This window comes from Gracilinanus agilis, chromosome 2 (genome assembly GCF_016433145.1).
Source record: "Gracilinanus agilis isolate LMUSP501 chromosome 2, AgileGrace, whole genome shotgun sequence".
NCBI lineage: Eukaryota > Metazoa > Chordata > Mammalia > Didelphimorphia > Didelphidae > Gracilinanus > Gracilinanus agilis.
In genome coordinates this window covers 529,967,548-529,992,083 of record NC_058131.1, presented here as the reverse complement: position 1 = coordinate 529,992,083, position 24,536 = coordinate 529,967,548, and the positions used below count along the sequence as shown (strand labels likewise).

Genomic DNA, 24,536 nt, shown 5'->3' with positions numbered 1-24,536 from the left:
TCCTGGAGTTCTCCCTGATGTCCTGCTCCAGGGGTGGGGTAGGGAGGAGTTCTCCCTGTGGTCCTCACACAGAGAGGGGCAGCAATGCCTCACCTAGGGCCTGCCCCATTCCTGTTCTCCTCTCTGTTCAAGGCCAAGTTGTGAAGGAAGAGGAGGATTTGCCACCACACATGATTTTGGTTCTGCTGGTGCTGAAAGAAAAAATACAGATATATATGGAAACACACACAAAACTATATATATATATGCATATATATAAATATGTACATATTTATACATACACACCTAAATCCCACACAGAGTCTTTATCAACTCCAATAAAAGTTCAGTTCCACACTTCTTGGGGCAGGTACTATTAATTCTATCAGCACGGCAAGCTACCAAAAGGAGGGGAGAGGGAGAGGTGATGGGGAGGAGAAAGTGAAGTTCTCCCCAAACAATTGTCGGTTCTAACATTAAAAAGAAAAGCCCAGACTCTTTAGGCCTTGTGCACAGGAGGATTAAACTTCTTTCCCCCTCCTGCTTGCAGGATTTTAGAGTTTAGCCAAGTGCTGCTTTTAATCAGATTGGCTCCTGAGGCTCTCAAACCCCAGCTGCACTAACAACAAACTTTTTTCAGAAAGAAAGGGAAAAAAGTGCCCCTTTCCCCCCAAAGTAACACAGAGAACAAGGGAGGGGGGTAGGGAAAGGGGAGGGAGTCTCCATCTGCAAGTGATTTGACACTGTGAAGGTCAAAGGGTTAATCTTCAATTTAAACCACACTGCTGAGGCAGCAAAAATCTGATTTCATCCAGTGCAAACACACACTCACACACTCACTCACTCACACACACACATACACACACTTGCGCACCCTGCTTTCCCTTCCCAGCATCTCCAGCTCAGTCCTGCCCTTTTTATAGCTATTCTTGACAGTAAGCCATAAATAATCCCTCTTGGAGCCCTTTCCTACTGACTGGAGCCAATTAAACCTTAAGCAAGAGCATACTTGAAAACAAAACAAAAACAAAGCATGCACACTACACTCCGGGAGGTTATCCCAGGTCCTACTGTTAGGCAAGAACACTGGAGGCAGAGTTCAGGGGTCAGTGGTCTTCAGGACTCCTGCTGGTGCCCTACCCAAACAGGTAACATTTCTCTGGGCCCAAGAAAGATTGGAGAGTGAGGCACTCCTCTGCTTCCCATCATCCCCTGGCTGGCTGACTAGGAGGGTCTTTGTACAAGAAAAGAACAATTCTCTCCTTATCTAGCCAGCCAGGCCCGGAGGACGGGTTAGGGGAGTGTGTCCTGAAGGGAGAACATGGTGGAAAGCCCCCATGAACCAGCAATGAGGAACCCTCTGTACTGGAGCTTTTCCAGTGGCCCAGTCAGCAAATCAAGCATTTGAGAAAATTCATAAAAAGAAAGTTTCCCCAGGGGCCTTGAACCTCTTCTTAAAGGAGGCTTGGGCTATGGCACCAGGCAACTCAGGGTATGAGTCAGATGGCCTGAATATCACATCATGAGTCAGTTCCAGCCAAACTCCATTCTGACCCCAAGTTTCCTGACTCCAATACCAATAGCAATAGCATCTGGCAGCCAATCTCCCCCACGGTTTCCCTAAGCAGTAGTTACCTTCTTAGGTTCTCCCTCTCCTTTGACCTTGGCCCCAGAGATAAGAGATGCCTTCTAGGGTACCTGGCCTGAGTGGTTTCACCAAGATGAGCAAAGAGATGCCCTTGGGGACACTTAAAGAGTCCAATAGGCAGCAGCATTCTGCTCCTCTCCCCAAGGGGGTAATCAGCAGGAAAAGGGGGGTCAGCAATCATAGTTAGGAGCCCAAGGGAAAACAGGGCTGTGCCACTGAAGAAGGCCTACAGATAAGTGCCAGGGGGAGACTGATGACTTCCTCCTGTTTTGTAAACAAACACAGTAAATGAGGAAACACGCGCAGGGCTTAAAGTCTGGTTAAGTGAAAATGGACTCAGATGCAGACGTGTCTATTCAGGCAGGCAGCAGGCAGCAGGCGGCAGGCAGCAGGCAGCAGGCAGCAGGCAGCAGACTGCTCCTGGCTCTTGGCCCCTACCCTTCCCCCAGATGTAGGGGGAGACAGGTGCTAAATCTGGGTGGTGCCACAAGGAGTGAGATGAGAGGCAGAGCTGCTCTTCAGGTGGGGCAGGTTGCCCTGGTGGAATCCCTGCCTCTCCCCTGGTGAAGGATTCCCCCACTCTCCTACACAACAACCCCTGCCTCCAAGGAAACAATCAAGCTGAACCCTTCCTCCTGTTCCCACCACGCTACCCTCTTGTTTTATCTGAGTAAACCACCTGCTCCCTCTATTCACTGGGAGTGAAGAACATGGCAGGAAACCAACTCAAAACCACAGCAGAGACAGCAGGGTACAGTGGGAGAGGTCTGGCTCTAGAATCAGAGGATTTAGGTCTGAATCCCAAATGTGAAGCTTACCCTCTCTAGGCTAATGTTGGACAAGCTGCTTCCTTGGGCCCTAGTTCCTCATCTACAAAACATGGAAGTTGAACTAGATGGCCTCTGGAGTCCTTTCCAATAAGAGATCTATGAACCCATGACTTAATTAACCAAACTTCTGGAATTTTAATCCAAGATCTACCACTGACCCATCTTCGGGCTTGGGGAAAAACTGATAAAAGTAAGAGTTGGAGATCTAATCTAACATATATCAAGAATCTCCAATACAGTATCTCCCAAAAAATGACCAAAGACCTTTTGGAAGCAGAATATGCTACCAAGGCTGTCTGTTACACTTTTGGGTAACTTTCTAATAATGAGAGTTTTCTTCTATTCTGATAAACCTTAAATTTGTCCACTCTCCAATATCCACTCATTGCCCCTTTTCCTGCCTTCTAGGGCCAAGCAGAAGTCAAATGCCCTTCCAAACAACAGCCTTTCAAATACCTAAAGACAATTGTCATGCCTCTCTATTAAATCTTCTCTTTCCAGTATAAACATCCCCCAGTTTCTTCAACAATGAAGACCTGTCCTTCATTCCTTCCATCATCATGGGTTCTTAGGATCACAGATATAAAGGTGAGAAGAACCTCAGAGGTCATCTAGTCCAACCCTCCTCATCTTACAGTGAAGAAGCTGAGATCTACTATAGATAAAGGAGTCACAATGTAATAAGCACCAGAGGTGGGATTTCAACCTAAATTGATAAATGAATGAATGAATGAATGAAAAACTACTCACTAAGTACTTATGTGCCAAGCACTATGCTAAGACCTGAGAATAAAAACAACTCAGTTCCTGACCTCAAAGAGTTTCTACTGGGGAGATCACAAAACAAAGGAGTGAAGAAAGCCAAGGTGCAGAAGAATGTTTTTCCTAGAAAATTGTAAAGATAGTGAATGGAATCATAAGACAACTTAGTGATATGTTCTTTCCAGGAATGACAGTACTGATTTGGTTACTGATCCCATAGCAAGCTGTGGAAAGCAGGGAAGGCACAAACACAATAGAGAGAGCTGGTAGGGAGGGCTACAGATATAATAATAAACCTTCACTAATCAGAGCAAGACCCTAAGGTGGAAGCTGGAGTGCCCAGCTGGAGGCAAGAATGGAATACAGAAACAAGAAGATGGTCAGAATGCCATCTCTGCCCACTGTACCAAGCTGCCTTTCAGATCACTCTAGCTTACTTTAATTCACTCTAAAATATGGAACCCAGTACTCTAGATGTGCTCTAATTAGGACACCGTACAATGGAATTACCTACATTCTAGATATTATGCTGTTCTTAATTCAGTTGAAAAGTCACAATGGCTTTTTTGGTCACCATTTTGCAGAACTGACTCACATTGAGCTTGTGGTCCACTGAAATCCCAAGGTCAAGGGTACCTTACCCTGCCTGGGTCTATGAACTTTTCTTAAAAAATACTTTAACCTATGTGACCCTGGACAAGTCACTTGATCCCCATTGCCTAGCCCTTACCACTCTCTGCCTTGGAGCCAATACACAGTATTGACTCCAAGATGGAAGGTAAGGGTTTAAAAAAATATAATTTAACAACTGCATTTCATTATCATTAGTTTCCTTTTCAATACCATGGACTTTCTTTTATGTATTTAAGAACATTCTTCTGAGGAGGGGCCCATAGGATTCATCAGACTCCCACACAAAAAGATTAAGAAATAAGAACCCCTCCTGGATCATCTTTATGATTGTCTAATCCATCTTATACTTCCCAAGATGATTTTTTTAGCTCACAGGTAGGATTTCATTTGTATTTCCATTAGATTTCATCCTATTCTTTTCAGCCCATAGTTCTAAGCCTGCCAAGATTGCTTTGTATCCCAACTCCATCCCTTAAGGCCCTGATGGCAAACCTATGACACGCATGTCAGCACTGACACATGTAGTCATTTTCAATGACATGAGGCCACATACAGAGAAGTATGGGGCTGCATGCCAAGGATGAAACGTTTGCTGTAGTGTAGACACTCTGTGCCAGAGGTCTGTAAGCCAAAACACTAAGCAGGTAAGTTAAATAATTAGTTTTTGGTTTATTAAATACAGTTATATATTACAATTATACATTTTTGTTATTTAAACTATAAACATCACAAAATTGTGGTTTTTTTTTCTCAAAGAGACATACCACCCGAGTTATGCTCGGTTTTTTGGTAAATTTTGACACACCAAGCTCAAAAGGTTGCCCATCACTGCCCTAAGGTGTATGCTGTCATTGCCACATTTGCTATACCATTACCACATCATCTACACATACAAGTGAGTCTATTTACTTCAATATTTCATACATTCCCAATAGGGGAATCTGTCCACCAAAAGCATTGACTGAAGGACTACTATGGGTCAGGCACTGTGCTCGGTTATAGAGCTAAAAACCAAGAAGTGAAATAGTACCTGCTCTCAAGGAGCTGACATTCTACTGAAGGAGCCCACATGTGTATCAGAATGCTGGAGACAATGTCTATTGGTGGGCAGAGGTACCTGCATTCCCTAGCCCCCACCTTACTTGGTCCCCTGAGAATTGACCCCCACTTTCTGTTAAATAGAAAAATACAAAGTGGATGTAAGGTGATTGCAATGAGGGGTGGGAAGGAACTTAGTAGTTGGCGGGGTTAAGAAAGGCTTCCTTCTTAAAGGGTAATTCTAGCTGAGAAGCTGCATTCTTGATTGCACAGCACCAAGAGCTCTTGAGAAACAACTTCTGAGAGCATTTCTGGGGAATAATGCTAATGTTGTATGTGGAGAGAAAAATCAGCTGAGGAACTGAAACTGCTGCCCATGAGGGAAGGCTCAGCTGATTCAGGAAAGGGAGCACCATTAGGCGGAAGGCCTAAATCATTATAGAGTTCCACAAGAACCAATGTAGTGGATCAGCCTATACAGTTGGATTTTGAGCCAGAAGGGATTGGAGAAGCCAGTTAGTCCAACCAATGTTCTCGTTTTATAAAGAAACAGGGGCCCTAAGATGTGGAAGGACTGCTTGAGATCATATCAGTAGTAAGGGTCAAGAGCTAGGACTCTAACTCAAGTCCTCTGACTCCAAATCTAGTATTTGGGCAGTCTACTGAATTTGTACTTCTCAGATACTTGTTGGTACTTCTTCAAGGTACTTCTTGGCTGGATGCTACATTCAACAATGAACTAAGCCCAGAAATGAACAGTTAAAAAGATCAGCCTGATCAATAGGCACCTAAAGGGTACAATGAGTAAGTGGAGTCCCAGATCTGAAGTCTAGAAGATCTGAGTTCAAATCCAGCCTCATTCACTTACTGGTTGTATAACTAACCAAGTCACTTAACCTCTTCAGCCTCTGTTTCCTCATCTGTAGTATAATCAATCAATAAAAATTCATTAAGTGTATACTATGTGCCAGGCACTGTGCTAAGGGGTAGGGATACAAAAGACTACAGAGACAAAAGACAACCCTTGCCCTCAAGGAGCTTACAGTCTAATGGGGGAGACAACATGAAAACAAATATATACAGGATAAATGGGAAATAATTAAAAGAGAACAAGCCCTGAAATTAAGAAAAGTAATCATAACATCTACCTCCCAGGGCTGTTGTAAGGATCAAACCAGACATAAAGCACTCATTATGTTTATTATGTTGGTACCTTCCAAGACATTAAAAGAACAAGAAGGTCAGTAAGAGTATAAGCTCCTTGATGGCAGGAAGAGTATCATTTTTGTCATTGTGTCCCTAGTGACTAGCATAGTCTCTGGCACATAGTAGGAATTTAATAAATGCTAGTTGGCCCGATTCCAGCTTATTAGGTAGACCCTTTGGGGAAGGAATTATGGGAAAATATGGAAAAGAAATACATATATCAGAGGAGTTGTGGAAAGAATTCCTACGCTCATCAAGGCTCCAAAGTAGATAAGTACTACAGGGTCAAGACCTCCTACCATGACCTCCTCAAGAATCTATCTAAAGGAAGACCTTCAAGTGAGAGAGAAAATACAAGAGCCTACTTTGAGAATCAAATTTTCTGCATTCTATGATCACAGGATCATATCTTTAGGACTAAAGGGAACTTATGGGCCATTAGTTTTACAACCAAAGGAAGGAATTTGGTATGGTGAGAAGAATATTATATTTTGAGTCTAGAGATTGGGAGCCTGAGTGTCCTTACCAGTAAAATGAACAGGGTAGATCAGATGATTTCTTTCTTTCTTTCCTTTTTCTTATTTTCTATCTTAGAATCAGTACTTTATATTGGTTCCAAAACTTAGAAGAGCAATAAAAGGTAGGAAATGCGGGTTAGATGACTCGCCCAGGGTTTCCCAGCTAGAAAGTATCTGAGGTCAAACTTGAACCCAGGACCTCCCACACCTCTATGCCTGGCTCTCAATTCATTGAGTCATCTAGCTGACCTCCAAGATGATTTCAAATTTCCCCTCCATTTCTAAATCCTATGATCCTCATCCTGGTTCAGCCACAGGCTTGCCATGTGATGATGGGTACATCAGTTTACCTCTCTTGAGTATCCATTATCTCACATGCAAAATGAAAGCACTAGGCTGTCTCTTCCTGATGAAGGCACTGAGCTAAGTCTCTTTCTCCTTTAACATTTTACACTTGTTATTCATGTATCTTCCTAAGATTCTGATTCAGCGCTCCTACCTAGCTGTACCATCCCTGGAGGGTGGGGCCTGAAAGAAAGCCAGAGACCAAGACTCAGTCATCCAGGGACCTTGTGAACTCCACTGCATCAGCAGCACTGAGTGACAAACACAGAATGGGAATTGTGTAATACATACCCAGCCCTCACATGAGCCCCCAGACACAGACATATACACATACATTCCACTCCATCTTCCCTTGTCATCAAGGGGCCCCCAAAAGGCCCTTCCTAAAAGGAAACCAAGCCACTCGAGTTAAGAAAAATCAAAGAAGATCCTGATTACAAAGAACAACTTAAAAAAAAGTTTGAAACAAAGAGGTTTGACTAATGAGGAAAGAAAAACTGCTTGGAGGGAAGGCAGCGAGAGAAACACGGGAAGAAGGAAGGAAGCTTACTCTTTCTGAAAAGAACACAAGGAGCTCGACAACACCAAAACACCAGAGAATTAGATTTATTGTTCAAGATTCCTTCAGGGGCAGGGGAGACTGGGAGAGTCTGTACTTGGCATCCAGCTATCAAGATGACCCCTTGTGCAACCTGCTGCAGATCCAGACTCACTAGATGGTCTTTGGCCTATAAAAGAAACTAGTGCCCAAAGAGCTCCTTCGGGGTTGCAGGATGCATGGTAGAGCCATTCCAAAGGATGCTAGGCTGGAAGGGCAGTGAGGGGACACAGGGAATAGAGCACTGGGCCTGGAGTCAGGAGGACCTAGTTTCAAATCGGCCCTGGACACTTTTTCTTTATATGACCCTGAGCAAGTCACTTAATCCCTTTTGACTAGCCCTTGCCTTTCTGTCTTAAGAGTTGTTACTAAGGAACATCGGAACTTATTAATTTTTTAAACCTTACCTTCTGTCTTAGAATCAATACTATATATTGGTTCCAAGGCAAAAGAGCAGTAAGAGCTAGGGAACTGGAGTTAAATGACTTGCCCAGGGTCATATAATTAGGAAGTGTCTGAGGCCATATTTGAACCCAGAACCTTCCCTCTCTAGGTCTGGCTCTCTATCCAGTAAGCCACTGACCTGGCCCCCTACTTAGTATTAATTCTAAGACAGGGTAAGCATTTAAAAAACACACACACACACACAAAAAAAAAAGATGATAGTCTACAGCGAGACTCATAATATAAACTCAAATCACTACCTTCTTAATCTTAGAGCTTTTCCTTGGAAACTATCCCCAATTCATCCTGTATATATTTGTATGTAGTTTATTTTTTATTTTATTATTTTCATACTGTCTCTCCCATGAAACTCCTTGAGAATAGAGATTGTTTTTTGCTTTTCTTTGTAAACCCAGAGCCTCACACAGTGTCCAGTAAACAGAAGGCACTTAATAAAGGTAGGCTGACTGATTGAATGTTTCTGTAACAGTATTCAATAGGATACTGAAAGGCAAATTTAGGCATTGAGGAAGAGAATATATGCAATGATAATTACTGTTATTATTATTTATTGTTGTTCAATCGTGTCTGACTCTTCATGACTCCATGGACCATAGCTACCCACGAAATTTTCTTGGCAAGCATACTGGAGTGGCTTGCTATTTCCTTCTCTAGTGGATTCTTTTATCAGGCAATCAGAATTAAATGACTTGCCCAGGTTACACAGCAAAGAAGTGTCTAAAGCTGGATTTGAACTCAGGTCTTCCTGACTCCAGACTCAAGCTCTAACTACTGGACCACCTTTACTGCCTCCCAGACTGCAGAGGTTAAATGACTTGCCCAAGGCCACACTGCTAGTATCTAAGGCTGGATGTGAACTCAGACTCAAAGCTCTTAACCACTGAGCCACTTAGCTGCCTGTTATTGTAATTACTGGCCATTATGATGAAAGGTAGTAGGTGGTAGTAGAGTCCTGAAGGTCAAATAGTACAAAACAGGATAACTACTTTATTCAAGTGTCATTATCAGAATTAGGGTAGGTATACCAGTGACCAGTTCACCATTACTTCTGGCCAGAAGCTTGACTGCATTATCTGGGGCAGAGGTTCTAGGATCCCTGGGTTTCATGGATAGAGTTAGTCCATAGTCCAAGTCCATAATTTAATGGAAAAAAAAGAAAAGTATACCTTTATTTTCATCAACCCCTAAGTGACATTTAGCATTTCTCATCTTTCTGAGTTCAAAGCTGACCTTAGACAATTACCAGCTGTGTGACCCTACCCTACTCGCCTCAGTTTCCTCATTTGTAAAATAAGCTGGCAAAGGAAATGACAAACCATTCCGGTATCTTTGCCTAGAAAACCCCAAATGGGGTCATGAAGAGTCAAACAAGACTGAAATGGCAATAACAGACTAAACAACAAAAGTAAGTGAGGGGCAGCAAGATAGATAGATAGCAGCAAGGCTCAGTAGATAAAGAGCCAGATTTGGAGACAGGAGGTCCTGGGTTCAAATGTGACCTTAGACACTTCCTAGCTGTGTGACCCTGGGCAAGTCCCTTAAACTCGTAGTCCTTACCACTCTTCTGCCTTGGAACTGATACTTGTATCAATCCTAAAACAGCCAGTAATAAGCATTTAGGAAAAAAACCATTAAGTGGTAGAATGGTTACAAAGTGTTTTTACACACATCCAATACTAACAATAACTTCGTAAACATTGTTATTCTCATCTGGCAGAGAAGGAAATCAATGCTCAAAGAGGTTAAATAAATTCCTCAGTTATAAAACTACTCCATAGCAGAGCTGGGTACTCAGATGCAGGTCTTCTGCCGCGGTGGGCATCATCCTTCCAATAAGCTATGCCGTCTCCTCGTCACTCTCTTCATGACCCAGAACTTGCTGGTGTACGAAGTAGGCTCCCAGTCATCAAAATAGCTCAGGGAATGGAATACAAAGAAATCACTCTAGGAGTGAACCCCTTGCCTGGGGCCAAAAACTGTGTCCGGACAATATTAAAAGAATTATTTTGTGTTCATTGCCTACGGCAAAATCCAACTAGTAAAAAATAAATAAATTACGGCTGTTCATTTTATCTGACAAGGTTGAGTTACACAATCTACCTTGCCCTGACCCACAAAGCTTCTGTCTGAGGGCATGGAGGCTACACCCAGCCCTCAGTACATAGGATCAGAGCTCCCAGTTTGGTCACTGGGACTTCTGTTTCTCCTTTCTCTACCAAACACTATTTCATCATCCCTCATGTCCCACCTGCACTCATAAGCTAATGTTTAGTTCAAAGAAATACAAAGGAGTAGGAATATAGGTTTGGATCACTTTTAAGAAAATTTAACCCATGAAATTCCAAAATAGGTGAGGCAGGGCAGCTGGGTGGCTCAGTGGAAAGAGAGCCAGGCCTGGAGACAGAAGGTCCTGGGTTCAAATCTGACTTCAGATACTTCTTAGCTGTGTGACCTTGGGCAAATCACTTAACCCCAACTGCCTAACCCTTACTATTCTTCTATCTTGGCACTTTTACTTTAAAAAACAGATAAGGCAAGGTAAATGGGATGCAGAGACAAAAAGGGACTTGCCTGAGGTCATCCAATCAGTGTGTGCCAGAAGCAAGATTTGAACTCAGGTCATCCAGACTCAGAGGCCAGCTCTCTATCCTCTCTACTATGTTGCCTCTCTAAGGCCTTTAACCCACCAAGACTATTGATTGCAAAACATTTGCAGATCTGCATTCTTAGAAGGAACTTCCTCACAAAGGAGTTCTCAATCCCAGTGGAAATATAGGTCCACTGAGCCTCAGACACTTTCTAGCTGTGTGACCCTGGGTAAGTCACTTAACCCCAGTTGCCTAACCCTTGCCATTCTTCTAGTTTAGAACTGATATAAAGACAGCAAGCAATGATTTTATATAGCTATAGATACATCCAGAGCAAAGTAAGGCTAGATGGGTTGTGTAAGACCAGAAACAAGGATATTGTGATATAAGCACATTGTAAACTTTAGAGCATGGTAGCAACATCAGCTATTATTTTTTTTTCCCTTCAGTGCAGGGGTAGTTTCACGGGTGTGGAAACTTCCCCATTATAGACTGTAACACCCTCACCTCTCCAAAGGGCAGCTCAGTGGCACAATGGATATAGTACCAGGCCTGAAGTCAGGGAGACTCATCTTCCTGAGTTCAAATCTGGCCTCAAATACATGTTAGCTGTGTGACCCTGGGCAAGTCACTTAACCCTGTTTGCCTCGGTTTCCTCATCTGTCAGATGAGCTGGAGAAGGAAATGGCAAACCCCTCTAGTATCTTTGCTAAGAAAATTCTAGATGGGGTCACAGAGTCAGACACTACGGAAAAAAATGACTGAACAGCAATACCCTTCAAACCATCTCCCAGATCCTTGACGAGAATCAGCAGTGTGAAAATATGAAACAGTGGCCTAGAAAGTTAACTGGATCTCAGGACCCATGGACAGAGGGGTGGTAACCTGGATTAGGGCAATGAAAAGGCCCACCATAGTTTGTCCTGGCTGGACTACATCTGGAGTACTGTGTTCAGTTCTGGGCATTTCTGGGAAGGCCACTGATAAACGGAGAACATCCAGAGGTGAAGGGAATTGAGATCATGTTATATCAGGATAAGTTGAAGGAACTGAAAATGATTAATCTGGAGAAGTGAAGACTTGGCAGAGGTGGGGGAGGTATGTAATGCAGTTTGGGGGGGAGAAGGGGCATGACAGCTGTCTTCAAGTATTTGAATGGCTGTCATCTGGAAGACATCCTGATTAGTCCCAGATGGCAGGACCAGGAGCACTCCAAGGAAGTCACAACGAGGCAAATCTAGGTTTGATATAAGGAAAATTTTCCTAAATGATAAGCATTATCCAAAAGTGGAATGAGATACTAAGAGAAAGAATCGGTTACTTCCCCCCTTCCCTCACTGGAGAGCATCAGACAAAGGCTAGATGACCACTACCCAAGTAGATTGCAAAAGAGGCTGTTGTTCAGGTACCATGGTTGGACTAGATGGCCTCAAAGGCCCCCTCCAAATCTGAGATGCCTCACTTTATTTCATACTTCGAACTATAAAGTGCTTCATCTTTGATGAAGCTACTTCCATGGGTCTTATTCATAATGATACCATGAGGTTGGAAGGACAAGTGCTCCTTCTACTCTAATTCAGAGAGCTTCAAAGAAGTTGAAGGTCTTGTCCAAGGTCACACAGCTAGTTAGTATTATCGATATTCGGGTTTTCTGCCGTTCTAACAGTGTTCTCTTCACTTTTGTGAATCTGTCACAGAAATAACATCAAGGGAACTTGTTTCCTAATCAATAATCACTTGATAAAGATATTAGAAACAAGAGTCTAGTAAGCTTTAAAGGAGCCGTGGCCCAAAGAAGATAAAAGCAGAAAGATAAAACATGCCTGAATTTAGAATATAAATAAGTAGGAAACCTGATACTATTTATGAAAATTCAGGTGAATGTTTCAGGAACGGATCTATATACCCTCTCATTTAATTATCCTCAATCTATATGAATCCTATATAGGTCCTATATCTGAGACAGTGAGAGAGAGTGAGAGAGAGAGAGCGCGCGCGCGCAAGCACACAAAGTCCAATTCAAAGGACTTAAAAGGAAATACCAGATCTGCTGCTTTTGACATGAATGATTTATGGGCCTCAGTCTCCTTATTTGTAAACTAAGAGAGTTTGACTAGCCCTTTCAGGTCGGCTCCAGATCTATGATTCTGTGATCCTATTATTCTCCATTCTACAATATACAACAAAATACAAGTTCATTGATAGTCAGAGACAATTTTATTTTTGTCTTTGTATTTCCAGTACCCAACACACTACTTGGCACATAGTAGGAACTTAATAAATACTTAGTCATTAATTGTATTTTGTGGTAGGGGTGGAGGCAGTTAGGCACTTCAGTGGATAGAGTGCAAGACCTGGAGACAGGAGGTTCTGGGTTCAAATCTGAACTCAGACCCACCTAGCCATGTGACCCTGGGCAACTCACTTAACCCTAATTGCCTAGTCCTTACTGCTCTTCTGTCTTGGCACTGCTACTTACTATTGGTTCTAAGGTAGAAGGTAAGGGATTTGTTTTTTGTTTTTGTTTTTCTTTTTTTAATGTGGACTAATGAGCAATGAAATGGAGCCTGTGGCAAGTTTAGGCTTTATCTTCATTTTTGTGGAGAAATTCCAACATGAGAAAGGACACTGGTTCTGGAGGACTTGGGTTCAAATACAGCCTCTAATGCTTACAACCTGTATCACTCTGGAAAAATCACTTGTCCTCCCTGGGCCTCAGTTTCCTCAATTGTAAAATGATGAGATCAGATTAGACTTCCTCTGAGAGCCTTTTCAGCTCTTAATCTATGATCCTACTGAAAGGGGTCTCAATGAGACCAAAGAAACACCCTCTCTCCTCTCTAGACTATCAGACCTTAGAGCTATTCCCATTCTGTTCCCCTCTCTTCCCTGGCACCAAGATAGGCTGAATTTTGTATATAGCTCTAAAGGAGACTGAATCCCATAGGTAGGAACAGACCCTGGGCAGGAAACAGACCAGCCAGGAAAGACAAATTGAAGGGAAACTTCCAAAATATCAGTGTTTCAGTTCTTTCACCCTACGGTAAGAAACAATATTAAAAAAAAAAAACAACAGAAAATAAAAGGAAAAAACCACCTTGCCAAGAGCTCAGTGTCCTTCGATGTCATGCTTACAGGAAGTGGAAGTCACCACCATGGCAACACCAATCGCCTCGCGAGGAGGAAAGGGCAGTGTTAGGACAGCCCGTTCTCATGCCCAACAGCAGCATGCTTCCCTTCTTACCCAACCCAAGAGGCTGGCTCCAATAGCTGGGGGAGGCTGTAAGGGAAGGAAGGCTAAAGAGGCTAGGGGAGAGGTGAAGGGGCTGGATCAATTCTGCCCCACTCCCCCAAACCCACAGGCCCTCTTTCCCTACCTCATCACCATATGATTTTGCTGGTCAACATAACTGAGCAATCTGGGTATGGGTCTGGGTTGTAAGAGCTATAAAGTCCATTGCCCAGTTTCTCTAAAAAGCCCCCTTGGCAGGGCAGCTGGGTAGCTCAGTGGAGTGAGAGTCAGGCCTAGAGACGGGAGGTCCTAGGTTCAAACCCGGCCTCAGCCACTTCCCAGCTGTGTGACCCTGGACAAGTCACTTGACCCCCATTGCCCACCCTTACCAATCTTCCACCTATGAAACAATACACCGAAGTACAAGGGTTTAAAAAAAAAAAAGCCCCCTTGGCGCCTCACTTCCTTTTGGGCCACAATTGGAGAAGTGAAGAAGACTCTTTGCCAACCTCTTGGGAGCCTGGTGTAGGACTGTGATATCTGATTGCTGTAGGACACAGGGGTAGAAGTAATAGCTCACAGGTTCAGAGATCTGGAGCTGGATTGAGCCTCAGAGGGTATCTCACCCGAGTCCTTCATTTTACAAATAGGGAAACTGAGGACTGGACAAGTTATGGGATACACCCAGTAAATGGCTAGAATGGATTTTTAACCTGAGTCCTCTGGCTCTATAGGGGAAGGGGAGTAGGGTGCTAGTTGGATATGAACGGCTGTGGAGAGGTAAGACTCAGCTCCTCCCAAGGGTCCCTGTGGCTAGCTGGTTTCTACCCCACTGGGGCTTTCCTTCCTGGATACTGCAAACCCAAGTAGAGAAGAAGGCTCTAAGTTCCCGTCTCTTTTATACACACTTTGTTCTGGCCATAGCAGGAATAGCCAGGGTTTTTTTTTGTTTGTTTTTGGTTTTGTTTTTGCCATCAGTAAGTAGCACAGGTTAAAATCCAAGCTAAACCCCTATCTCTGTTCCCAATGAGAACACCCGTATAATCCCTGCCCCCTCCCCTGCACATACACACACACAAACAACACACACACACACACACACACACACACACACACACACACACACACACTCATACACATGCCTGCCATGGTGGAGAGAGACTAACTGGCCCCTTCTCCTGGAGTTGTCAGGTGCAGAGCCTGTGGGGAACTCGGCCCCTTGTCAGCCACACAGATGACTCAGAGGCTAAATATAGCGAGCGATATAAACAGAGCCAGCCACAGAGCAAACACAGGGCCCAGAAGATCGGGCTCTCACGAACACCCTCTCTCAACAACTACCCCTCTACCCACCCCCCTCAACTCCATTCCTGCCCAGCATCCCCCCTTACCACCTTTCTGAAGTGCTCCAGGCAGGCTTTCCACTCCAGTGGCAAAGGTTGACTCCCTAGGGAGTCCTTTTCATCAGTCTCTGAGTCTCTCCTGTCCCCCCAACACAGGACCACCCCCTTTTAGAGGCTAAGCCACAGTCTTGGTTTAGAAAAACCACTCTCCAACAATGGGAGGGTTTTCAAAGGCCAGGAAGCTAACGAGCCAGGCACTGGGCAGAAAAGGCACTGATAAGTCTAATACACCACATAAGCCAACAGCTTAGGCTGGCCTTCTCACTTTTAAAAAATGTTTCATTGAGCCTCTTTTCCTTTTTATATAGCATTCTCCACCCCACCCCCCTGCATCCCAGCACCTCCCTAACATCAGAATCTTTTCTTGTAACAAATAGTATAATCAAGCCAAACAAAGCAAAATGCTGGTCATGTATGCCTCATTCCATACACCCAGTCTGCTCCCCCTTTCAAGAAGCAGGAAGCAACCTTCACCATCAATCAACAGAAATCACCTGAAAGATGTCTCCCCCAATGTGCCTAACCTTTTATATAAGCTAGATGCTAGGTCTATGTTACAAATTAAATTTACTTTTTAATGGCCTGTTAAAAAGTTAAATTTTAAAAGTGCCTAACTTTTTATATAAATTTTTTGCTAGGTTGTTAAAAAATTAAGTTTACATTTTAACTCCTGGTCCTCAAACTGTCCTAATGATGCTTTAGCTTGTAACATGAGTGAAACCTCACCCAGAATTAATTTTCTAAGGACCTAATAGTGATTATACTTAGGATTTCTAAGTCATATTGGTATGGGTGGAATTAATCTCCCAGTACAAAGAAAAGAACAGTTTTTAGGTGCCTAATTCCTGTCTCCTTGTAGGTTTGCTTAGCTAGGTGTTTTGCGGCCAAGGGTGCCTTCACTTTATGAGATCTCTGGGAAATGTTCCACGGTTTAAAGGGCCTACCAGCCTCTTCTACAAGTAGACCATGAGACCCATCCTCTATGCATGATGGTTGAGCCACACATGCCTTCCTTCATGCCATGCTATGATGGAGATGAGGTAGGGTACATCGAGGGAACCAGTCCTGTGTTGTAAGAAGCAAGGATCCTTCTATGTGTAGGTTCTAGCAAGGTATCATTGAAGTAGCCAGGAAATGCTTCTATCTTTTTCCTTAGAAAGAAGATCATATGAACTCAGAGAACACCAAAGGCCAACCCTCAGGGACTGCCCAGCACACTTTATCAATTCAGGCATGCATCAAAGAGGCCAAGCCTATGCTTCTGGGTTTAAACAAATGGAGTAATAAGAAGAATAGGGCCTATAAGTAGATAGGAAGAGGTAATATTACCTCCAACTGCCTTGGAAACCCAAAAAGCCATTAGCAGGCACATCACTGAATTTGATTTTCTGTCTTCAAGTCAGTGCTCTTTAACCTGAGTATCTGTCCCTAAATGACCAGAAGCACAACTGTGCCAGTCCCCAGAGGGCAATGAAGCTTGGGAAATAAGCCAAGTCTTCAACTGAAAAGCTATCAGAGTGATTTTGGCTGGCACAATCAATCTACTGAAAAGCATTTATTAAGTGTCTATTATAAACCAGGCGTGTTCTTGACACTAGGGAGACAAAGAAAAAATATTAAGGAGATATTCTCTCTTTGCCTTTAAGGTATTCTCCTTGCCTTTAAGGAGTATATATTCTGTTTCAGACAGTTTCCTCACTGGAGTTCCATTTAATGACACATTTAGGGCTCTGTGTTCTCCTTATGGTCGTATTTTTCAATACCACAGATCCATCTTCAACTTTATTTAGCCTTCTGACCTTGACCTATTCCTCTTCACAAGGTTTCCCTGACTTTACAGAAAGAATATCTGAGGGAAGGCAGAGAAACTAGGAATATAAAATAGATCCTCATCAAAAAAACCACTCTAGCCCAGTGGAAGTGTCTCAAGATCTGAGGAGGTAGAAAGAAGCTTTCTTTTCATCCTTTTTAGGAACCCTACATACTAGCTAGGACTTCTCGCCTCCTTGGTTCTGACTGTATTACTCAACACTAATCTCTCCTACCCAGGACGACAAATGAGACTCTTTAAGTGAGAAGGAACCTTGGGGTTCATCTAGTGGCCAAGGACACTCTGGCCCCTACAGGTGTCATCACTTGTCCAAGGCTTCATAGATAAGTTGTTTGGTCATTTCAGTCATGCCTAACTCTTCATGACCCCATGTGGAGTTTTCTTGACAAAGATATTGGCATGATGTGCCATTTCCCTCTCCAGTTCATTTAGCATATGAGGAAACTGAGGCAAACAGGGTTAAATGAATTGTCCAAGTTCACACAGTGTCTGAGACTATATTTGACCTCAGGTCTTCCTGACTCCAGACCTGGTGCTCCATCCATTGTACCATTTGAAAAGCAATCTGTCAAACCCAAGATCATCTGGCACCAAATTCAGAGCTCTTTCCACTCTACAGAAGTCATCTCAAAAAGAAAACTTGGAAAAGAAAGCACTGGTTCTGGAGGCAGAGGATCCACATTCAAATCCCCTCTCTGACCCTTACTACCTGTGTGCCTTTGTGTAACTAGAAGGGCTCAGAAATTCTTTAGAACTATGCTTTTATGATCTCCCAGAGTCTGGACCCAGTCTCCAAGGGAGAAAGCCTTGGCCAAAGCCACAGATTATGTCTTGGCTATGCTTTAGGAAGGAACAAATGGAAATAAGGCCAGGCAGGAAGAAAGAGCACACCTCGAGGGAATAAACAGAAGCCTGGGGTCCTAGTGCCCCATCCCTTCACCATTGTAGGCTTCAACTTCCCGTCCTGTAAAGAGGGAAAGAGTAAGAGCAAGAATGGGCCCCACGGAATAAAGACAATAGTGCTTTGTAGATGTGAGATGCCAGTCAGTAAGAGACCAATGTGAAAAGTGGCTTATTTTCTAAAGTCCATTTCTAACAGGCCTAAAAGAGAGAATATCTGTGGCTTCTTGCTTATGTTCTCCCCACAGGCACTAGAGGCAGGAAGGGAGCCCGGTGTTAGAACCGAGAGGAAGGGAAGGAAGAAAGAAAGAAAAAAAAAAACGATGGGGGAAATTTTCAAAGAGAAGAGAAATAACATTAGGGCGTGGCTTTTATATAATGTTGGAGCTGAGAAAACAGGTTGGACAGTCAAAATTTAAAATCATTCCAAAGCCACTGGAATTGGGGGAGGAGGCGCAGTCAGGGTCTGCCCACTGAGCACTCAGCTTTTGCTTCCCTGGAAGGCTGTCCTCCAGTTCCCCTCCCCCTAGCTGAGATGGCCAGGGCCCTGGGAGGTCAGCAACCCAGACTGAGATTGAATAGTGAGTGCCTCTGGCTCAGAGCCTAAGTAGGGCTGGGAAGTTGACTCTGTGCTCTTAAAGGGGCCACTCTACTCTCCCAGGTCACCTTTTCCTGTTTAGTAGCCAGAGCCTGGAGGCCGAGGTTAGAAGCTGAAAGAATTTTAGTTGCAGCCAAGCCAAAAGAGGGCCAAATCCCTGAAAAGAAAGGATTCCCTACTACCTTTTCTCAGTTGTGTTTGAAGGGGAAACTCTCCTTAGGTGAAAACGTGTTCATGTAGCACCGAGGAGTCACCAGGAGTGAAAGCCAAGCCTGGGAAAGGGTAGGGAGGGGGCCTTCACCCCACATCTCACAAATCTCACACCAGACTAGCCCTACGGGAGCGCCCTGGAGAAATCACTGACCAGTTAGCTCCCACCGCCAGAGACCAAAGAAGTTATTGGATACACAGACGAAGCGAGGATCCCTTCCAGCTGGAGGAGTGTGTGGCCCCAAAATGCTTTAGTCTCTAGCTCCCTCCAGCCCTAAATGTGTGACTACAGAGAAGAAACCGTTCTGAGCAGCAATTCCCTATGCCAAACCACTGTGTAAGATCCAGTAATGGAGAGAATAGATTAGGGGACAGAGTAAAGATGGAAAAGGGAGGCCCAGGAAAGAACTGGGACCAGCTAGAACTGGGTCAAGGGCCCAGGATGGAAGCCAAAAGGGAAGTCAAGGGATGGATAGACGTGAGACCCCTGGAGTAGAAACAAGGGGACAGGGTCTCTGGATCAGGGTCAGAGCAACAATTTCCAAGCCACTTTTGTAGATGTAACATTTCCCTGTTCTCTAGAGATGACTTCTTGCTACCTAACACTCTATCGCTGCTTCTGTCCTTCCACAACCCACCTAGCCCCACTCTGAGTAAAGACCCAGCAAAAGACCCAGAAAGTATTTGTGGGCCCACACTGGCAACCCCATTTTCTGTCTTATTTCCTCCCCCAACCCCAGACTCAGAGCTAAGCCTATACAGCCCTATCTATGCCTGGGAAATGACTGCTGCCAAAGGGAGCGCAATAAAGATATTCCAAGATCCAGCAACTGTTCAGTTATGATGCCAAAGGGGGGTGGGGATTGGGGACCAGGTCCCTGCCTCTCTGAAATCACTTATTAATCTTGTGTACCAAAGTGAATTATCCTTTAGTCTATGGGGTAACTGGAAAAAAATACAGCTACCACTGACTTAATTCAGACCAGCTAGGATGGTGCACCTCAATGATGGCTTAATTCAATTTCCAAGTGACTTGAATTCACACTCAGCACTGCATCCTCCGATACAGAATGGGCCGGAGACATCTCTCCTTGCCTGGCGATAGTCCAAACTGTTTGCCAGGGGGGGAAGGGTTAAGTATTCTGGCTGGGCAGACTAGCTCAGAAAGGCCTAGTGCAGGGGGGGCAGCCCGTGGCACTCCAGAGCTCCTCCCGCACGAGCCAGCCGGCCGCCGCCGCCTTTGTTGACTAACTCTGCCACATGCTTAGCTGACACGCGATGCTCCACTGTGGTGGTGCCAGGGCCAGGCTGCCGGGCTGCCACCGGGCACCCCAGAGCCCCAGGCCAGGAGGGATTCTCAGAGGTACTATTTTCTCCTGAGTCCCTGGCCCTGGTTCCCAGACAGAGACATCAGATCAGGCGGTCTCCCCAGCTGGAAAGTGTCAAATTACAACCGGTTCCACAGCTTCCCCCTCCCGTGCTGGAGCCCCACTGCCTGGGTTAACCTTCCCTCCACTGCACTGAATGCATAAGCTGTGGTGGAGATTGGGCATCCACTCCGATCCTCAGGGGTGACAGTGCTGGGGCAAAAAGGGATGGGGGAGGTGGGGATGGTGACCAAGCTGCTTCCCAACCCTTTCAGAGCTCCCATCTCACTACAACCTCCTTTAATATCTCCTGGCTCCCCATCAAGGTGAAGCTCTTTCTCTCATCTCTTGGGTTCAAGATTTTCCCCAAAACTGAGTCCAATTATTTCTCAGAAACCATGGGAATCCTGAGTCAAAGAAGAGCCCAACTGTCCTACAGAACGATGCCCCAAGTCTGGATGAGAATTTCAAATGAGAGAAAGGCAGAGCAGGGGTTTTATGGTTCTGGCACCGATCTAACCTGATACCTACCCGCTGCATGTGGAGTCTATGGAACTGGTCCGCTATGCATTGAAGCTTCTGGGCAATCTGCACCTCGGCTCGATGCTCCCACTGCTCCTCAGGGGGCTCCTCTCCAAGCCGCAGGCTAGCAGGAAAACTGGCTGGGAGGGGAAGTCGATATCCAGCATTGCCTGAAAAGATGGTAGGAGAAAAAAGGTCTACATCGGCCAGTATTTCACACAATAGTCCTTCCTGAGGGCTTCAACTGAAAATGCTTAGGAAGGACCATTGTTATAGAGTGAGGATCACTAGTGAGGAGCTCAATGGCAATCTGCTACAACCCTCCCATTTTACAGATGAGGAAACTGAGGCTCAACAAGGTTAAGTGATTTGCCCAAGATCATTTGGGGGAAGGTAATGATCAGAGGTCATATTTGAACTCAGACCCTCTAATTCTTAAGCCCTCCTTCCTTCTGATGGATATTTTGGAGGCTTGATAAAAAACCAAAGTATACATTTCAGCTCTGGCAAAGACTCCATAGTAAAAACAATCTCTCATCAATTTGCCCAGGTAGGTTAACAAAGAATTTATATAGGAAGAATAGATTTCATTTCTTTCTTCGATTTAACAAACAAAAAATAAGGGCCTTAACTAAGTGCTAGGTGGTATTGTGGGGGAAGAAATAGGGAAATAAAACTTGGTACCTGAGCTGATATACACAAATAACAGTACAGCCTGGAACATGATGGGCATATAGGAAGGATGAAAACATATAGGAAGAATGAGAAGAGAAAAATGGTCACACCTGGTTGGGAGGTGGGGAAGAAAGTGAAAGAGAAAACAGGAAAAGCTTCCTATGCAAGTGGTAAGGTTATCCTTAAAGGATGGAGAAGGATACAGGAGGGCATTCCAGGTACACAGAACACCGTGAGCAAAGATACTGTGGTGGGAAAACACAAACAGTCCAATCTGGATGGAAAACAATGTAAATGATGAAAGGGAGTATAAAATTAGGCTAGAAGGTCAGTAAAGTCTGTTCAAAAGAGCAGACTTGTAACAAATCTGAGGGTTATTTATAAAGTTGTATATTACCATAATTAAGTGCTCATGCCCCTCCAGGGTGAAGCCACTCTCTGGAAGGAATTTTTGGGTTTGGGGTTTCAAGAGTCTAAGGGACTGAGCAAAGGGCCAAAAGGTGGAGCTGGAAAGGAAGATAAGCCTGAAAACCTCAAGCAGGCTTCAGGCAACCCTGCCAAGACCAAGAAGAGATCGCCTCAGGCCATAGGAAAAACAAAGTCCTTCTGCAGGCAGCCCCAGCTGGGACCTCTGGGATGCCCTGTCCCAACAGTTTCTGAATGCAGGGACTCCAGACATCCCTCAGATCACAGCCTCTCCACTCCCTCCCCTCCTTTTCTAACTGCTCAAGCCAACAGTTCCCTCTGGGAAAAAATGCAGTCACCACAGGTCCTATGCCTCGTCCTAGAAACGTAAGATAACTTCTGAACCTGGTTTCCCTCTCCTTTTTGTATGGGCTGTATGCCCAGTCTCACTCCTTATGTCTGCCCTTCATACCTCTTAAATTTAGGGAATGGGAATGGGATCTGCCAGGATTTAAGCCACCCTGTTCCAGAGGACCAGCCCCTCTCTCGGCACGAAGCCAAGCCCAACCAGGACTTGGCAACTTTATGCTGCTCTCCTTCTAACCACAAGTAGTCTTCAATAAAAGCTGGGAGCCAAACTTGGCCCTTAGGAACATTCTCTTCCAGAGGGAACTACAGTGTAACAACAGACCAAGTGATAACCCAGAGGGACTGGGTAAGCACTTTTCTGGCTTCCCCTTCACCGCTCTTTCTCTAGGACCACAGGTCCTAGATAACTTATTAGGTGAGGCTTTCCTCTAGCTCACCTCCTGAAAAGAAGACCAACACCAAACCAGAAAGGCATGACCAGTCTATTTCTACCACCCAAAGGGCCTTCCAGGATGTGTGAAGAGGGGGAGACACAATTAAAAGGATTGGGTTGTTCCCATTCTGTAAAGGAGAAAAAGTCTATAGTCCCCACAGAGTAGAACCAACAAAGACATAAGAATATGGGAAAAAAAGAGAATGTTAGTGCTGGAAAGGCCTTAAAAGTCATCTAATATAATCCCGTCTTATACCAGAATAGTGATATTCTTAGATTAGTGAGAGAATACCTACTCTAAATTCCTAAAGCACTTAACCCTAATGCCTTACACAGAGTAGGTGTTCAATTGCTATTTGTTGACTGAATAAATGAATGGTAAAAAAAAATTAATGAATGATAATGATGAGCAAGGCAATCTAGCTTTATGAGGAATGGTAACTGCTCTAGCAAGGAGCAGGAAAAAACCTAGGGTTCAGAAAGCAGAGAAAGGAAGACTTAATATTCCTGTTGACCACTGCCATAACTTTATTAGAAGGGAAATTTCCCTCTCCCCTGAACTCCAGAGGGAAGGAGAACAGAGGGAAGAGGTACCCAAACTTACCATAAAAGAGTCGGTGGGGCTCTTCAGTCACTCCACAAGGCAGCATGACACCTTGGCTGGGGGATGCTGGACTGAGAGTCTGAGTGGCCTTATCTTCCTGGCCAACTGACCGAAGCCCTGGGCCACAGCAGTGGGTGAGAGGGAAAAGCTGCAGCCCATCCAGCATATAGTCAGGCTGGCTCTGGGCAAACAGAGCAGCTGAGGTCAGGCCCCCTGGCTGAGCACCAGGCTCTGAGTCCTCCGGGTGGAACACATCGTCCTCTAGCTCTTCCACATAGTGAGGAGGCTCCATCTCTCCTGGAAAGGAAAGGCAGTCAAGTTTGGAGTGCCCCTCCCCAACCCCTTGGAAGATTCATACCCCTGTTCTCCATGCTCCTCCTTAGCCAATGGATAAGGTCAGGAACTGCTAGCATATAGCCTTGGCCCAGGGGACTTATAAGTGAAGACAAAAAAAAAATCTCCCAAAACAACCTGGGTAAAACCCAACACACCCGGACCCTCTCCTAGGCTGCCCATAGCCTCCTCTATCCTTGGCTTCTTTTCCTGAACAGGCCTGTCTGAAGTTCAGACTGTGAGTGTTCTTGGCAAATGCTATTTTGGCTGCTATGAGACTTGCTTGCAAAGTCTAGGTGCTGCTATGGGGTATTTAGTAAATGGTAAACAATGAAAGTAGTGGGGGGTGGGGGGTGGGGGAGATACCAAGTCATTCACCTGCCCTGGGAGTATGAGGTCACTCAGGCAGGCTATAGACACAGTGTTCTCTACAAGTAAGAAAGAAGTATAATCCCTGCCCTAAAGAGCTAGCTCACCACCATACTCAGGCAGAACTAAACTCTAGGCTGAGCAACAACAACAAAAGCCAACAATAACCTTGCAGCCCCGCTTCCAGCTCCAGAACCTGCTCAAGTCCCTCCCAGCTGTCTAACTTTCTCCTAAGCCCCACCCCTACATGCTCAACCCTCAATGCCAATAAGCACTGGAGGGTGCTTTGGTGGTGGTAAGGTTTCTGGGAGAGACCAAGTCACAACAAGATGCTCTGAATCTGGAGACTTGCTGAACTGAGTTATCTGCTCTCCAGATGTCCACTGGGAGATGAACCTTTACTTCTAAAGGTTCCTGTGCCTGTCCCTAGCTGAACCTGGGAGCTGTGTATCCTGCCTCCTAAGAGGAAGTACAACTCAGCCTCATCACTCTGGCATTACTCCACCTTCTACTATCTATGGTCATTCAGGTAACTAAGAAGCATAGCTGCCTTTTGCAGACAGACAGCTTAGAGAAAGCTAAATCCTGGGCTAATGCCCAAAAGCAGAATGATCTTTCTCCCATGCCCTTTCTTCAACTGAGTGCCATGGTGCAAAACTTGTCAAAGATGGCATC

The 24,536-nt window shown here is 44.7% G+C and overlaps 1 protein-coding gene across 2 annotated transcripts; it reads right to left on the bottom strand.

The window, feature by feature from the left end:
* Window positions 1-23,461, bottom strand: BMF (Bcl2 modifying factor). 2 transcript variants are annotated; one of them, XM_044662218.1, is made up of 3 exons: window positions 23,160-23,461; window positions 20,683-20,843; window positions 1-191 (listed from the first exon to the last, which is right to left on the bottom strand). In XM_044662218.1, exons 1-3 carry the CDS (start codon window positions 23,449-23,451, stop codon window positions 90-92), a joined length of 555 nt encoding a protein of 184 aa, XP_044518153.1. In that variant the 5' UTR covers window positions 23,452-23,461; the 3' UTR covers window positions 1-89. The 2 variants fall into 2 exon arrangements, with proteins under 2 accessions (XP_044518153.1, XP_044518152.1); XM_044662217.1 differs by having other exon boundaries at window positions 20,746-20,843; window positions 23,160-23,451.
* Between the last annotated feature and the right edge of the window lie 1,075 nt (window positions 23,462-24,536).

Bases quoted from the DNA above. Each gene is read 5' to 3' on its own strand.
- BMF (XM_044662218.1), bottom strand. From the start codon at position 23,451: ATGGAGCCTCCTCACTATGTGGAAGAGCTAGAGGACGATGTGTTCCAC. The intron at 20,844-23,159 runs GTAAGTTTGGGT...CCATCTTTTCAG, and splicing joins GCCCCACCGACTCTTTTATG to GCAATGCTGGATATCGACTT. The intron at 192-20,682 runs GTAGGTATCAGG...TTTTTCTTTCAG, and splicing joins ATAGACTCCACATGCAGCGG to CACCAGCAGAACCAAAATCA.